The sequence below is a fragment of the Parus major genome, chromosome 11, assembly GCF_001522545.3.
Source record: "Parus major isolate Abel chromosome 11, Parus_major1.1, whole genome shotgun sequence".
Taxonomy (NCBI): Eukaryota; Metazoa; Chordata; class Aves; order Passeriformes; family Paridae; genus Parus; species Parus major.
Window position 1 is genome coordinate 9579000 of NC_031780.1, and position 16364 is coordinate 9595363.

The window sequence follows — 16364 nt, forward strand, 5'->3', positions numbered from 1 at the left end:
TCTGACGGGCTTAGGGGGAGATTATCGTGCGCTTGAACAAATCAGTATCTACAGATCCACACAAATACTGGGTTTTAACAAAAATATACTGTGATTAAGGCACACAGCGGATCAAATTCAGCCCCGACTTACACCAGGTGCAATCTCATTGATATCCGTGGGTTAAAAAGCAATTTTTACAACTTAAAGCAATCAGAAATCAGCTTAGTGTACAGACTTACTAGACCAAAATAAGGCCCAAGAGACAGTACGCTAAGCTGATTTCTGATTGCTTTAATTTTTTTAAACTTTTATCAAAGATTAATGGTCAATTATCTGGCAATCTGATTTTCTGGTGCAGATTCCATTTGCATAATTTCATAGACACTTAAAATATGACCAGACTCTAATCAGTATGAAATGGGTTGAGGCATGGCTTGGTATGGCTGATCAAAATCAGCCACAATCCCTGTAAATATGTACTATTGCTGTAGTAACAAGGACAATTTTAATAGGCTGACGTCTCAGCAGTAAACAATTGGTTTAGATCTTTCTTTTTTTCTTTTCTCTGCATGGCTAAATATAACTCCAGGGCAAATAGGCAAAACTATGCAGTTGGAACTCGCCTTCCTTCAGGTTTTTCATTTTGTGCTTGAGCACCACTGTTTCCACAGATATTCCTCCCATTTAATTGCTTGTGCTACAATACTTGCAAAACTATCCATCAAACTGCATGCACAGGTTACAGTGGAAAATGCTCTGCAATAATTGCCCCTGGAGTAGTCTTCACTGAACTCAAATGAGTGTGGGGTGCTGCTTTTTTGTAATATACATGCAGGTCCCTGTCTGAGACATGAACCCCACCAAAACCAAATAAATAAATTTAAAAAAAAAAAAAAAAAAAGTTAAAAAAAACAACTTACACTGGAATGAAGAAAAGTTGATTTCCTAAAGAATGTGTTTTATGGACATTTCAAAGCAAGAAAGGACAGTCATATTCTCTGTTTTTCTCCCTGTATACATTGTGGGCTAGATGATGCTCTGGTAGCTGGATGGAACTGCTGGAATATGTCCTCTGGAAAGACACACAGTTTTGTTATGGAGGAGTTGAGAAATGGAGAGATTTACTATCTCTTGATATATGATCTAGAGCTTAATCACTCTTCTGTTCCAGCATTATTAGTCCTTCTATTCCTATTTTCCTTACCTCCTCCGGTACCTGGCTGGGCTGCTTCCTCTGTCTCCTTTGGGTTTAGCTGAACTGACCAAGCCCTTCAAGGAGCTGTCAGTGTGGCACTGAGTGGAGAGCAGTGCATCTGTGCTGGCTTTAATCCAGTTCACATAGCAACAAAGGCAATGGAGGCAGCAAAAGGACAGCTACAGGATGCAGCCGTGCACGTGGTGGGCAGGCTTATGACATCCCTCTTGGTGTTACCAAGCCAAACTGGAGAGGATCCTGCCTCCCTGCTGCACTGCAGACTGAAGTGAGCCACAGCCTTCTGCTCTTTTTTGCTCAGGTTCTTCAGAGAGGGTGATGCTCTTCAGTCTTTCAAAATTTATCCCAAAAAAGGAGCCAGGGATTCTGCTGGTTTCCTAGTCATGGTGCCCTGCTGTTGGGTGGCTGCTCTTTCTCAGCTGAAGATTAATTAGGAGGGATTTTAGGCCAGAGAGACTGAGAGCTGATGGGTTGCCTGTAGTTTAGGCATCAGGACAGTCTGCTGCCATGGAGGACAGACTGTCTGACTGGCAGGTTCTGAGATACCTGAGCCCAGAGGGCTCTGGTGGCCAGGAAAATGCAGTTAGAGAGAGTTCAGCTGTGTGTCAGCTGCCTGGTGAGGGGGAAATATATTCCATGTCAGCCAGTGGTTTCTGGGGATTTGGATTTTTTAAAAGAAGAAAAAAAATGTGGGGGCGAGCAAGAATCCATTGGTTCTGTTCTGCTTGGTAAATCAGTGCCTGATGGGGTTTGGTGTCTCCAAAAGGATCAAGCAAATTGGTGGAGAATATTAAAATAATCTTGTGATCTTGCTATCCTGTCACCATCTGTGAGACAGCTTCTGCTTGTACGGTGAACTGGTGAATGTCTTCTAAACCTTTTTAACCTCATTGCAAACTTTTCAAGGATGGGAGTTAGAAACAGACAAAACTTCCATATTGGCCCAGTCCTTTCCATTCTGGTTGATCCATAAATACTAATATTTTATAAATCTGAAAGTTAATGCAGGGGTTTTTTTCTTCCTGTCTTCTGCTATTTTTATAGGTCACAATGCTCATTACTCATCTGTTCTATAAGTACATGACGCACATACACAGAAAAATGGGTCAGGAAAAAAGTTAATTTCCTTAGAAGACATGAACAAACTTTGGGGTTCATTTTCTTTGGTTATTTCTTTTTTTTGTTGTTTTTTATTTTCAAATCCTGGGTCTGATTTTAAAACCAGGAGACCATTGGAAGACAAGAAGTGCAGGACTGTGTCCCTGAATCCTACTCCAGCAGCAAAGAGAAACAATAAGCTTGCTTCAAATGCTGGCATGAAACAAAGAGGATTCCTAGATGAGAGGACTCAAATTGAAAGAAACAGTAAAAGAGAGAATTTTTGGTTATTAAAAAATATAAGAGTTTTTCTGTGTAAAACCCCATTTACTTCTTTCCACCAGGGACCTCCTTGCAGAATTTTCTCCTCCTGGTTGTGTTTATTTCTTTTGTTGTTTTTCAGGATCTCTTTTGGGGTAGGTTTTTCTGTGCAGCACCATTTCTTTGTACTAATGATGTTTTCTTCCAAAACATAAACAAAAGGAAAAGTAATGTCTTACGGGAAAAAAAATCTTATGAATTATAAAGACACTTGTAATTTCTTTTAAGACTTTGGAGCTGTCTGATAAAATTAACCAGAAATATATATATTTAACACTACTGTGCTGTGCAATGAATAGGAAAATATCACTCTCAATGATGAAAAGAATTAATTTATTATCTTTATCTTCCATTTAATTCTGTAAGAGTTTTTGCAGAGATGTGAGTGAGATCTGAACCTGAAGAGGTTTAAATTCTGGAGTATTAAAGGTCATTTACCAGAATTTTATGGTGGTGACTGGGCCTCTGAGACAGACTGAATTTTTTGTTTTGACCCTGTCAAAGACCCCTCCTGGTGTAAGTCTCACTTATATGAAGGTGATGTTAATATATTCACTGGTGTTTTTCCTTGTGGAATTAAGCAACAAAAATTGGTCCTTAGTTTTGGTTTTAACTATTATTTTATTTTAAGATATGGTAAAGTGAAATACAGCTGAAGAATATTGTTTTAATCTTTGCAAGAGTGAGACAAAACCCCAAGCTGCAACCCTGTGCTATTTGAGTGCTTTCAGTCTTTCTTTCAGAAAAACCTCTTCTGTCATAAGAAAGCATCACATTTTAATTTATAAAAACACCCATTTATAAGCATAGGTATATATTTAGGTTTGCAGTTATATATTTATAGGTCCCATTTCTTTTTTTAATGGTTAATTACAAAAATGATAATTTAATGTTCTCTCACTTGTTCCTGCCCACACACTTCACGTGTTAAAGTGTCAAACCTGTGGCTGAGCAAACACTGCTGGCCTGTCAGCTCTGCCTTGGCTGAGCATGGGGCAAGGGGTCACTGAGAGAGGGCTGTGGGAGTGCGAGGACAAAAGTTGTTACTGGTTTGATACCTGGGGAGATGTGTGTCTGCAACATCCATCAGCCTTCCTCAGGGAATCCAGTGTGATTCTGTTAAAGAATAACGCTCCCTTTCTGTTTCTCATTTATGCAAATAAAAGGCGAACCAGAAAAGACATCAATAAGAGTTAAGTGGCAATATCAAGTCAGTTTTACTGCCAGGTCACTCAGTCCCCAACAAATCAAGTAGGAAAAATGTGTCATTTATCAATATAATAAACAGGTATATCACTCCTAGACCCAAGCAGCTCTCTTGAGACCACACCTCAGAGCCAACAACCCATATCGTTTGCAATGCCCTAAGTAGGACCTCTCTGTAGTGCTTCTTTCTTCAGCTGCCAGGGCGCAATTAACCTGCTGTGAGCCATGGTGGGAGCTGGCAGGTTGGGCTAACTTCTCTTGACATCTTATGGAGGAAAATATCTAGGTTTTCTCTCAGCTTTTTATGGGTAAAATTGTGACCCTGGCTTTGGACTAATTGCCTTCTCTAGCAGAGCTTTATGGACATGGCTGGAAGGCTGAAAGAACACAAGTGAGCTCTAGCAGAGATTTCATTCTGGTTTTGGAGGACTCCATTTCTTTTTTCTCCTCTGTCTTTCCTCTACTTTCAAATAATTCTTGTTGAAAAATCATTTTAGTCCTTTGAAATACACTTTTATCCTGGCATTAACCCACCACAAGTTTGTAAAAAAATGTCTTTTGGGTTATGTTTTCAATTGTGCACATCACTGCTGATTTGTGTGATCACTCATAGCAATTGTTTCTAGGGGGAAAAAGAAACAAACATTCATTTCTAACCAGCTTGGGTGACCACAGAGGGCAAGTACAACCTCAAGGCTGGAATTAATCCCTCTGGGCCTCAGGCACTTGAGCATATGGCCTGACTTGGGAGCACAGGTGCTCTGGGTTTCTTTAGAGAGGAAGACAGTTCTGAAACTGTTCTGTTTGGTGATGGAAGAAACATTTTTCTCCATTTATTTGAGATGGAGGCCAGAGTGCACACATCCTCATGCCAGGGATTGCTGGGATATGCTGGTTAATTTAAGACATTATGCAATGGTAGGCAGATGTTTGTCTTCTCCCACAGTGATTATAGGAGTTTTGTTTCCATAAGAAATCAGGCCAAAAGTTTTATTCTGAAGAACAAAACCCAGTGCGTTCAGAAAACAAATAGCGTGCACAGAGTTTTCTCTGGGGAGAGGCTGAGGGAGCTAACCATGCGACAGATGATGTTCAAGATCCCTTCACAGACTGCTGCACTCATGACCAGGCTGTTTGGGCTGCCATAAGAAAAAACACAGACCTGAAATTTAGGTCTCTGCAATGCAACTGCTGTGACATCCCTGTAGCACTCAAGGAAAAGCCCAGCAGACATGACCAGGGTTCTCTCAGCAGGGAAAAGCACGGCATCAGTGAAGATTAGAAAACTATAGTGCATGAAACATTCAGTGCATTGAATTTCATAACTAATAATTAGGGTGTGCTGATTTGTAATCACTCCTACAGGAGGTAAAGAGGTTTGACCTGAGGGCCAGTAGTGAAGGGGGCAGTGAGAGACAAGCACCTCACCATGCTCCTGAGAGCCTTTGGATTCAGATCTGGGCATCTTTGTACAGAGAACCTGCAGTTCTGCAGAGAAGTGGGGATCACCAGGTCATTGATGCCTCCTGGTTCTCCTCAGCCCTTAAAATGTCACTTTTGAGCCTTTGCAAGTTAAACTGATGTCAATGGCATGCTGAGTGGAGCTTAGAGGTGGTGCAGCCCCACAATGAGCTTCAGGATTTTGTGTTAAAAGTGACTTAGAGAACATCTTTGTTATTAACTTTTGGAATTGTACAATTGTCCCTGAGACTACACTCCCACACTGTAATTACATCTGCTCCATTTACGAAATACCTTGAATTGTGTTTGTAGCCTAACTTTTAAATTTGTATGAAGAGCAAATGAGGTTATATTATTGCTGTAATTGAGAACAACTAGGACAAGTTTTATTAATTTCCTGCCACAAAATACTGAGTAAGCTATTTTATGGGAAAGTTCAGGAAGAAGAGTAATATGTCTTACATTTCTGAATTGTGGATGATACTTGAAGAGTTTTACTGGCAATTGATTTTTCTACAGGTAAATTGTAATTCTTGACAGGCAGATGTGCCCCTGAATATAGTTAGATGCACTCGCTAAGAGTATGATGAAATAGAAGCAGGTGTATCAGCTCTGCTCTGACACGTGGTGAGAAGTTGGAAATCAGAATTCCTGCCTGTAGAAGCTCCCTTTCCCTCAGCTATTGTTGCATTATCTCCATTATCTAGATTTCTCTGAATGCTGAAGGCTCACAGAAGTACTTGGCATACATTTACCTGTTCAAGAAGTCAGTAATTTAATGTGTGTTTGAAAACTGAGGATGTGTGTGCTGCAAGGTGCCCCTGTACATGTAGCCATGGAGATTATGGTGTGTTGGGGTTGGGTGCAAAAACCTCTGCTTAAGAGGAACCTGCTGGTGTGCCTGACACAACCTGCTCACTGTATTCCTTTTTCTGCTTTTATGCTGTAGCATCACAGAAACACTGGCTTATACTGAAGTTCCTGAAGTCAAAGTAGTAATGGCAAGGTAAGAGAGCTAAGAATATATGAGTTGGTGGAACCACCTTCCCCTCTGACAGCAAGGCTGATGTACAGTGCTTTTGGCCTTCTTTGTAAGGGAGCAGGCAAATAAATGCCCAGAGCATGACCAGACAGCAAAACCGCTGCTGCCTGAGGAGAGTTTTCACACTTCAATTTTTACCATTGTGGGATGTCCAGGTTTTGGGGTTTCACAGAGACTCCTTCATTCATCTCCTCCCTCCCCTGATGGCTGTGGGCCATTTTAGAGTTATCTCTCTGTATGTGCAAAGGAAATATCTTGTTAATATAAAACAGTGCCCTGGAACAGTGGTGCCTCGGGTGCTGGTTAGGTAATGGGTCAGGCTTGGTACCCAGCCAGAACTGGTACCACATGTCTCACAGGAGCAGTTGTTTCTGCTTCTGTTCCTCTCGGTTACTTGTTATTCAAAGCAAAATCAGCTGTCCTGGCTTATCACTGCTGGGTTTGGATTGTGAGCTAGAAACTGTTTTGTTGCTGATAAAATGCTGCAGCAAATGGTCCACTCTTAATATGACCTCAGCTCTCATGCCAGTAACACTTCTGAGAAGAGCTTTGTTTCTCCTGTGGTCCCATGGGTCTAATAAATGACCCACTTCTCACTGGGGAGCTGCTCTGCAGCTGCTCTGTCAGGAACACTCGTGCTCCACATGCAGTACTGAGCTCCAGGAAAGCTACTCTGACCACTGCAAGAGAGCATTGGCAGCAGGTCTGAGTGCAGTGAGTTACCCACCTGCAGTACATGCAGCACTTGTTCTTGTACCAGCTGGGCCTGGTGACCAGGCTGTCAGAGCTCCCCAGAGTAAATTGCAGATGGTGGTTGTGGAGCAGCAAAGCACGTGGTCAGATAAAAAAGATTTAACTGTGGAGCATGAATCTGTAGCAGGCTGCTGACTCAGAGCTCCTTGTTGTTCATTTCCTTGTGCACCTAATCCATTACCTTCCCTGTGCCTTGTGTGGTTTGTGTAGAGAAAACCTGAGCAAAGCAATATGGATGCTTGATTTTTCTATTAGTGTCCAACAGTGGGATTGGTTATGAACTCCCATCACTGTTTGCTTCTTAGCTGTTCAATAAAGTTAAGATGTTCCACTAAGCAGATGGTTGTGGAGGGCCTGTGTGGCTCAGAGTAGCGTCAGTGGGGGTCACTGACAGGTAATCATTCCAAGTCCCTTCTCTTCCATCCCAGGCAGTCTGGGGGTGGGCTGGCAGGTTCACCAACCTGGCTATCTTGTCTGGTAACAGAAATTCTTCCAAACATTCCATGAGTGAGCTGGTGCCATAGCACAAACTCAGGACTTGACTAGTGAAAAACTCAGACTTTGAGCTGTGCTGAATTAAAAAAAATAAATTAAGAAAAAAATCTGGAACAAAACAACAAGAAATGGATGGTTTTACTAGTGCACATACTGAGTCTGATGGGCTAAAGCAAGTTTAAGACCTTAATGTAATCCATTAAAATAAAGTGGACAGACACATGAGGTGGAAATATCCTGGCAGGGGTACCTACAACCCCTTCAATATCCTGTAACCTTCCCCATATCTGAAAGTATTTTGTCAGCTCCTGTTCCCCTCTACACATCTCTGTTACCATCCAGTGGGAGTGGAGTACCAAACTGCGTACAGGGAGTTAACCCTGGATAAATTTCATTCATTTAATGAATTTCATGAATTTCAGCATTTTATAGGTCCTGAGAGTATCTGCCCCATAAAACATCTTCCAGCCCAAACCAAACATCAGAAATTCACATCTGAGCAAGCCAGCAATGGTTTTGCCCTCCTTAGCAAAATCACAACTTCTCAAGAAGCAAGGTTTCACCTAGCATCTGCTTGCTGAGGAACAGGATCCAAGCCTTGTGTGAATGTGTCTGAAGGAATTGCTCCTGGCCTCATTTGGTGTCAGTGGATCCACAGATGTTTACAGCAGGAGATTCCTGTGTGCCCATTCCAGCTCCACTCCCAATCAGTGCTACACAAAGCTGTCTTAAGGAGAGGGGAAAGTCAGAGAGCTGTCATCTTAGTGCTTAAACCTGAACATTTTAAGATTTAAGGGGCAGTGATTTGAACACTACAACCAGTTCTTTTATTACCCCAACACTTCCCTGGGAGGGAAATAATAGCTAAAGCACTAGGAAGATGGCACAGAACAACAGAAAAAAAAAAATCTTCTCGGTTTTCCTGAGGTTTCCCCTCAGGCCCTTTAGCACAGCAGACATTACCACTGGTTTAGTACCAGTGGTGGGGAGTACACCTTGACAGCAGCAGAGCAGTGTTTCAGGGTATTTTATCTTCTTTAGATGAAAAGACAGGCTTTTGGATTCAGGCTAAAAAAACGTATTCGTCCTGCTAAGTAGATTGAAAGAGAATCCAGATTAAATAAATCATTAAATTATTCCAGAATGTTATCCACCTGTTCTGGCCTGTAATTTATTTTCAGATGAACAGTAGGTAAAAAAAAACCCAAAACAACAGAAAAAAAGCAATACAATGAAAAAGAACAATTGTCCTCTAGCAGATGCTTTGATCCTGAAATGACACCTGGCCTGGGGAGCTGCTTGTGCAGTTTTTGAGATCATTTTGAACTAATTGCTCCAACCCACTGCTCCATAACCTCAGTAGCCACATCAAGCTAAAACTCCTGTGGTAGCCACCTTTGAAAAGGGATCTTCAAGGGGTTTGTTGCTGCAAAGCCAGTAAAATTCACCCCTTTATTGTGGGATGGGAAACCTGTAGGGGAACAGGACAACAGGCAAATACCAGACAGCTGGGGGTGAGGGGTCTGGACCATTTCAGTGCCAGGGCCGTTTTCCTCATGTGCTTGTGCAGCAGTAAAAGGTTTATTCTCCCTTATGTTCCTAAAAGGAAGATTGTGCTTCAAAGGTGGGGAAGCAATAATCTGGCTGGTGGCTTGTATTGTCCAGACTTTCTCATGACTCAGAAATGTTTCCCTGTTCTCTCTAGGAGAATGCCAGTGTGTTTTGTGCTGCCCGTGTTGGCTGGGGATGGCAGGGAGGTGAGGTGACCAAGGACCTGAGATGGAAGACAGCAGCCAGTGCTGGGAGTTTGGGGAAGGTGGTGAAAGAAAGTAATTGTCCCGCTCTTCCACACCTCCTCTGGCTCAGATGCAGCTGAAGGCAGCTGCAGTCCACGACCCAGATTTCACGTCTCTCCGGTGTATATTTAAACAGATTTAGCCAGCTCGTTTAGTTTTTGGACGAATTCTCCCAGCTGCTGAATGCAACAACGCTGAAGCAGGAATCCGCTGCAGCAGCCCCTCTCTATGGGGGGAGAGGGAGCAGAAGCCCTGAGCGAGGGGTGTGTGGAAGAAGCAGGGGCTGCCCGCTGCCCCAGCCCTCACTTTTGGGGGCTGGCTTCGCTCGTCGGCAGATCGGGTTGATAAACTGCAGCTCTGGGAGAGGCAGTGCCGGCACCAACCCGTCTCCGCGCTTACCTGGGGGCCGGGCACCAGGGCCGCTGCCCCCGCGGGGAGCGGGCCCGGGCGCGGGGGTCACCGCGGGGGCGCAGGAAGGGCCGGGGGTGGCCGGGGAGCCGCGCCGTCTCGGCCGCACAAAGCCGCCTTTTCATCGCGGCCTCCTGCCCCCGCCGAGCCCGTAATTGTCTTTGACAAAACTTCATTAGCGAGCGCGGCGGAGGCGGCGGCGGCCCCGCGGTCGCGCTGGCTTTGAGCGGGCGCAGTGGAGTGTGCGCGGCCCCGCCGCTCCCGGCCGGGACCATTAGCCCGGCGACTTTGTTTTAGAAACTTCCCACCCCAGCGGGGGACGCGTCACCGAGCCGCCCCCGCCCGCCCCGCGCCGCTAATTGGGGGAAGATGCGGGGCTGCGGGGCTACGGCAGCCGTGCCAGCGCGTCCCCGCGGGCTGCGGAAAGGGGGAGACCCGGCCCTTCAGAGCCAAGTGGGGTGCCGGGAGGGGGTGTGGGAGGCGTGTGTGAGCGCTGCGCCCCGGCGGGCCCCGGCTCCGCGGGGCCTTCACCTTGCGCGCCCGGCTTGCGTCTCGCCCGGGCGGGCCGGGCCCAGGGCATCCCGCACTGGCCCCATCGCCCCGAGCAGCGGGCTCCGAGTGCCCGCCTGGCACAGCCCGAGTGCACTTCCCAGAGAAGCGGCATTAAAAAGCCCATCTCGTAGCAAAGCTCAGACAGAGGCGGTTTAAGTACGTTTGTTATGGCATTGGAATCTGTTCGTGCGAGCCCGTTATTTTAGCTTTGTGCCTGGGCGCACGCAGGCTCCGCTCCCGGTATTAGTTCTCCATCAATCCCCGCTCTGGTTTTTAATCAAAACAGTATTCGGAATATGATTCCCGGAGATTATATTTCGAGAGATTTGCGATACATATCTTGCCGGCGTGACAGATTGCAGGGGAGTCCTGGGCGGGCGGGATAATCTGCATCTCGCTCACTTGACCTTTAATAAAAGGGGAGTAAAAGTAATAAATAAAAAATAAAAGTCTTAAGACTCCTGCAGGTTACCTTCGTGCCTGCCCTAAAGAGAGCCCGAGGCCTGCACCCGCCTAATTAACTCCCCCCGCGGGCTGCGTGGCTCTTTGGCGGCCGGGGGATTCCAGGGCCGGGGCAGAGCCGGCAGCTCACGGGAGCTCCCGGCCGTCCCCGGGCCCCGGGGACTGTGCAGGTTTCGTGTCCCGTGAGCAACCTCAGGAGCTGCCTCCCGGGGAGCTCTGCCGAAGCCGCCGGGAAACGGAACGGGAGGAAGCCGGCTCGCTCCCCTGCAGGATGGGCGAAGGTGGCCGGCACACAGCCGGGAGGGAGGCCCGGCCTGGCTCTGCCGTGCGGACACGCGTGGGAAACCTGCACATGTGCTCCCAAGGCAGATTATACCTGTCCTCTCCGGTGGGAGCGGAGGGCGGTTCTCGCCTTGCAAGAACCCTTCGAAAGGGCCTAATACTCTTTATTACAAGCCCTAATCCTTCAAATCCGACTTGAAATAATGTTTATCTTTTCGCAGCTTAATTTCCCCTTCTCTAAGCTTCGGGTCACTGCAACACACTGCTGCTGCTGCGTCCCTTGTCCTGAGAGCGGGACAGCCCCGTGGCCGGGCATCAACGGCGGGGCTCCCGATGGGCCCAGCCCCGCTCCCGGCTATGCAGTCACCTGCTGCCCTCGTGTGCACTTACCTCCCCCTCCCTTTCCTCCCCGGATCCTCCAAAGCCCGACCAAGTTTGCCTTCTTTCACAGTGCCACCGCAGCCGCGACTGCTCTGCTCCCGGCAAGGGCCGCGGCTGTTACCGGGGCCGAGGCCGGGAAAGCCCTGTCACATCTCCCTGCGTTGACCTGCAGCTCCTCCTTTCCCCTACGAATTGCTTCTCCGGTCGCAAACCCAGAGGGCTTCCTGTTATGTAGCCCCACTCGTCTTGAGTAGCCTTTAGTAAACATATATAAGTCTACTCGATATTCCAGATTGATTTCCCTGATTTATTAAGGCAGAATTCATTGGACTCTATTGACCACAAATGACTTAATGTAAATGCTGACCCCGGTGAACTTGGAAATAGCAGGTATCGGGTTGATCTATAGATGACCTCTTAATTACCACAGTTATTAATTTAAATTATTGCCACTGCTTCTAGAGACGGGAACAAAGAAACATTCTTTCCTCATCCCTGCTTGGTTTATTAGTCTGAACACAAAGTGTTTGATGACACTTTTAATTAAACAGAAATAATGCAGAGATACGGTTTCTCTTTCTCGTCTGTCCTGTAAAGTGCAGCACTGCTCTTTTGACTGACTGACGGCGGTGACCCACTAACAACGTCCTACTTCGCCGCCCGGTCGCCACCCGCTGCCCGGGGGTGCCCCGGCCGTGCCCCAGGGCGGGTGGCGGGTGTCCGGGGCCGCTCCTCCCGGGCTGTGCCGGCTCCTGGCTGGAGAGCTCCGAGGTCACTGACGGCTTCGTAGAGTACAGCTCATCCGTGTTAATTAGAGACTCTGAAAAATACTTTCAGCGGAATCTATGTACAGAGACGGGGGAAAAAACAGTCCGGCGTAACCTGCGCCGCTTCTCCTCCTTCTCCTCCCCTGGATGGCGCGGAGCAACTGCACACTGGTGCCCCTTGGCAGATCAGGGCGCTGAGCAGAGAGCGCAGGTTTGGGAGGAAAAGGAGAAACAAACCACGACGTGGGGTGGGGGGGAAAGAGAAAATATTAGGGTGTGGGTTTTTCTTCCTTTTTGCAAAGACGTCAATGGGCAATATTGAACACATGGCAGGCGAGCGGCGGGGAGGCGCCGGTCCTGCGGCCACTCCGCCCGCCGTGCCCCTCGGCCCCATGTGCGCAGCACGCTGTGCCGCGGCGGCCCTTCCCCGGCGAGGGCAGGGCAGGCGGAGCCGCGAGGCCGCCGCCGGCCCCGGGAGAGATTTCCTTCGTTCCGCAAGCTGAGTGCTTCCTTACAGCCGGAGCCCCGTCGCCAGCGCCCAGGATGGGGCGGGCGGCCCTGCGGGACGGAGAAGCGGTGATAAGCTGTAGCTAAGTGGCCGCGGGTTGCTGCCCCGCCCGGACGGGAGCTCCGGGAGCGGAGCAAAGCGGCGGCCTTGGCGCAGCGCTCTCAGGCCAGGGCCGCTCCGGTGTCCCAGGGCCAGGCGGGCTGGCGTGCGCTTCGTGCGAGGTGCGGCCCCGGCAGCCGGCCCGTCACCTACCTCACCTCCGCAGCACGGGCCGGAACGCCGTCCGCAGCCTGTCCAGGCAGGTCCCACCCATCTCGGTGCCTCCCGGGCCGCCCTTGGCGCCCCGCCCGAAGCCTGCACAGACACAAGCGACTCGCGGTGGGCACGGCGCGGTCCCGCCGCCCTCCCCTGCCCGCTCGCCTCGAGCGGGGAAGCCTCCGCGTCTGCACCTGACACCTGGGGCACGGCCGAACACCGGGGGCGTCACTGCGCGGGCGGGCTCACACCGCGCCCTGTGTCCCGGCCCGGCCCGCGGTCCCGCCCGTCCCCGCGGCCCCGCCGCCGCGGGTACCTTCGCCCGCCGCCGCGAACTGGCACGGCTCCCCCAGGCCGCGGTGGGACGCGCAACTGCGCGGGAGCGGCTGCAGGTTGAAAGCGGAGCTCCGGAAGGCCTTGGCGGGCTGGGGCTGCTCCCCCGCCGCGCCGCCGCCTCCCTCCGCGCCGCGGCCCTCGGGGCTGCCCCTGCGCGCCGCGCTGGCCCCGGCGGTGCGCGCCAGCGACCAGATGCGCGGCTTCTCCGCGGGCGCGTAGGGCGGCGGCGGGGCGGCCAAGGAGGCGGGGGCGAAGTCCGCGGCGGGGGCCTTGGCACATGGAAAGGCGTGGAAGGGGCCAGGCAGGCTGCAGTCGCTCCGCGGAGCCTCGGGCAGCGCCGCGCCCAGGCTGGGGGCTTCCTGCAGGGAGCTGGTCCGGCCCTTCTCCGGCTTCCCCGCCTCCTCCTCCTCCTCTTCCTCCTCCTCCAGGTCGCTGAAACGCAGGTCCTTGTCCTCCTTGTAGCTCTTCTGCTCTGCTTGGACACACACGGGGAAGAAAGGGGCGGCAGGGCGTTAGTGCGGGTGCGGGGAAGTTGGGGGGGGCTCGAAATTGGCCGTCACTTCGAGCCTACTTGGAGGCGCCCGCCTGCCTCTCCCGCCTACCTCTGCCTTCACCCTCCGCACTGTATTCATCCTCTTCCCTCGGGGTTTCTTCTTTCCTCTCTTCCCCCGCTTTGTTCTTAGGAGACCAGGTCATTTTGTTTTCTTTTTTAAGCCTCCGTCTGGCGTTAGCGAACCAAGTGGACACTTGCGTCAGGGTCATTTTAGTGATGATAGCCAGCATGATTTTCTCTCCTTTGGTGGGGTAGGGGTTTTTGCGGTGCTCGTATAGCCAGGTCTTGAGAGTACTCGTCGTCTCTCGCGTTGCATTTTTGCGTCTGGCTGAACCACCGAAATCCACCGTCCCGTACCTGCTGGGAGATGTTTAGGGAGGGGGGGGCGGCGGGAGTCCGGCAAGAACCGCCCGGCCCAACCGCGCCGCAGGCCGGTGTGGCCCCTGCCCATCTGCCTTCCTGCCCCTGCCCTCCTGACATCGCCGCCCAACTTTGGTTTCCGCTGTCTGCTGTTCCCGGGCGCCTCGTTTCTTTTGTACAACGTTTGTCAGGTCGGAGCCCCCCCGTCCCCCTCGTTTGATGTCGGCCGGCGCCTCGCAGGGGGATGCTAATGCTGCCGGGCGCTGATCAAAGGGGTTTTACCTGTCGTACTGGTACTGCCCCAAGGAATGATCGTAGGAGTAGTAGGTAGCGGGCTGCGCGATTCCCGAGTGCAACGTGCCGGCGCCGTCTTTGATTTCATACTGGGGGTTCTGCAAGGGAAGCGGCAGCGTTTGGCGTCGAGCAGGACGGGAGCCCCGCCGCGGCCCCGGCTCCCCACGGCACCCGAGTCCCTTCGCGCCCCCCACCCCGACGGGCCGGCGCCGCTCCCGGTCCCTCGGCGCTCCCCCGCCCCGACACCGACTGCGAAAGGAAGTTTCTCCCGCCTGTTGCACCCCCCTCCCCTCCGGAGCGCTGCCGGGCGGACGGGCACTCACCAGCGCGGTGTAGAGCGCGGCGGGCTCGGCGCCGTAGGGCAGGTAGTTGCCGTAGCCCTGGCCGGCGGCGTACGGGGCGCTGTACATGCCCAGCGCGGCATTGAGCTCGGCGCGGCCGGGCGCCAGCAGCCGGCTCTCGTACGGGGCGCAGCAGAGGGAGGCGGCGGCCGGCGCCGAGGAGGCATCCGGCCCGGAGCGGGGGGCGGCCTCGCAGCAGGTCGTGCTGGGGCTGGCGGGCACGAAGAACTGCGGAGAGGAGAGAGCGGGACGGCGCCGAGTGACTGTCGAGGCAGCCCCATCGGGGGGAATTTAGGAGCGTGTGCGCGCCCGTGTGTGTGCGGAGGGGGGGGCGGCGGTGAGGAGGGGGATAGGAAACGCGGGCTGAAGCAACTAATTATAGAAGCCGGGAAATAAACCGGATGGGAAGCAGGAGCTCTTGGGAACGGGGCACGATTAATCAAGCAGGCAAAACTTTAAGGAAATAATTGCTCTCGAAAAAGGTATAAGATCCGTAAGGCTCCATCCTTCCCGCCCCCGCTCGGTCCATCTGCATTGATTTAAAGGCAAAAAGTTGCGATTACAGTTAATTTGACAATAGACACAGCAGTAAATATGTCAGCCAACGCAATCGAAGGCATTTGATTTCAATAACTTCAAGGGGACAGCTAACTTCCCAAGCGAGGGAGGCACATCTTGCAGTGATTACAGTGTATAAATAATTCTACCCAAATAAATCGTGAGTCGAAGTACGATATAGCTACGACTTAGTTAATACAGGGTGCCTTGGTGTGAGTGGGGGATGTCCTTTGGAAATCGCATGGGGAAAAAAAAAAACACAACACCTCTCGACAGATCCTAATAAAACACAGGAAAAGGACCGACCCGTGGAGGAAGGAGGGAGGAAACGGCACAGCCCGGTTCCGCAGATACGCGAGTGGAACCCCGAGCCCTCCGAGCGCCGGTTCCCGCTGCCCGCACACCCTCCGCGGTGCCCGGGAGGCAGCGGTGCGGCGGGGGGTGCGCTCCGCGCTGCGCGGCCGCTCCGCGAGCTCGGAAAGCGCTCGTAGCTGGGCTTTATGTTTTTATTTGTTTGTTGCACTTAAAACTGAACGGTGAAGGGTGGGGAGGAGGGGGAATTACCGGTTTCCTACACGCCTTTGCTGTGCACGCTGCGAGTTATTTGTTTAAGCCTAACACAACACAAACGAGACATAAACACACACGCACAGTTTTTAAAAAAAGGCTCCAGATGTGCCCTTTTAAAAAAATATTCTAAGTAAGGGAAAGGGAAGAAAAAAAAGGAGGGGGGACAAGACATCTGGACAGCAGCAGCAGAAGCTAAACAAAAGTGAGTGCTGCTCACTCGCCTTACCTGTGAAGTGGTGCTGTAGGGGTATCCGAACTGAGAGAAGGACATAGTTGCTCCTTATTTTTGGACCATAGGCAATATTTTCCCCCCAAGATCGATTGTAACTAAACCCTGCTTCAAGATGCACCTTCTCACACACACATTTCC

General features: G+C 50.7%; 1 protein-coding gene across 1 annotated transcript; it reads right to left on the reverse strand.

The window, feature by feature from the left end:
- Positions 1 to 11911: 11911 nt before the first annotated feature.
- On the reverse strand, positions 11912 to 16265 carry IRX6 (iroquois homeobox 6). Its single transcript, XM_033517281.1, has 6 exons — positions 16221 to 16265; positions 14849 to 15151; positions 14514 to 14623; positions 13921 to 14228; positions 13299 to 13790; positions 11912 to 13081 (listed from the first exon to the last, which is right to left on the reverse strand). The coding sequence occupies exons 1-6, from the start codon at positions 16263 to 16265 to the stop codon at positions 12981 to 12983; spliced, it is 1359 nt and encodes a 452-aa protein (XP_033373172.1). The 3' UTR covers positions 11912 to 12980.
- Between the last annotated feature and the right edge of the window lie 99 nt (positions 16266 to 16364).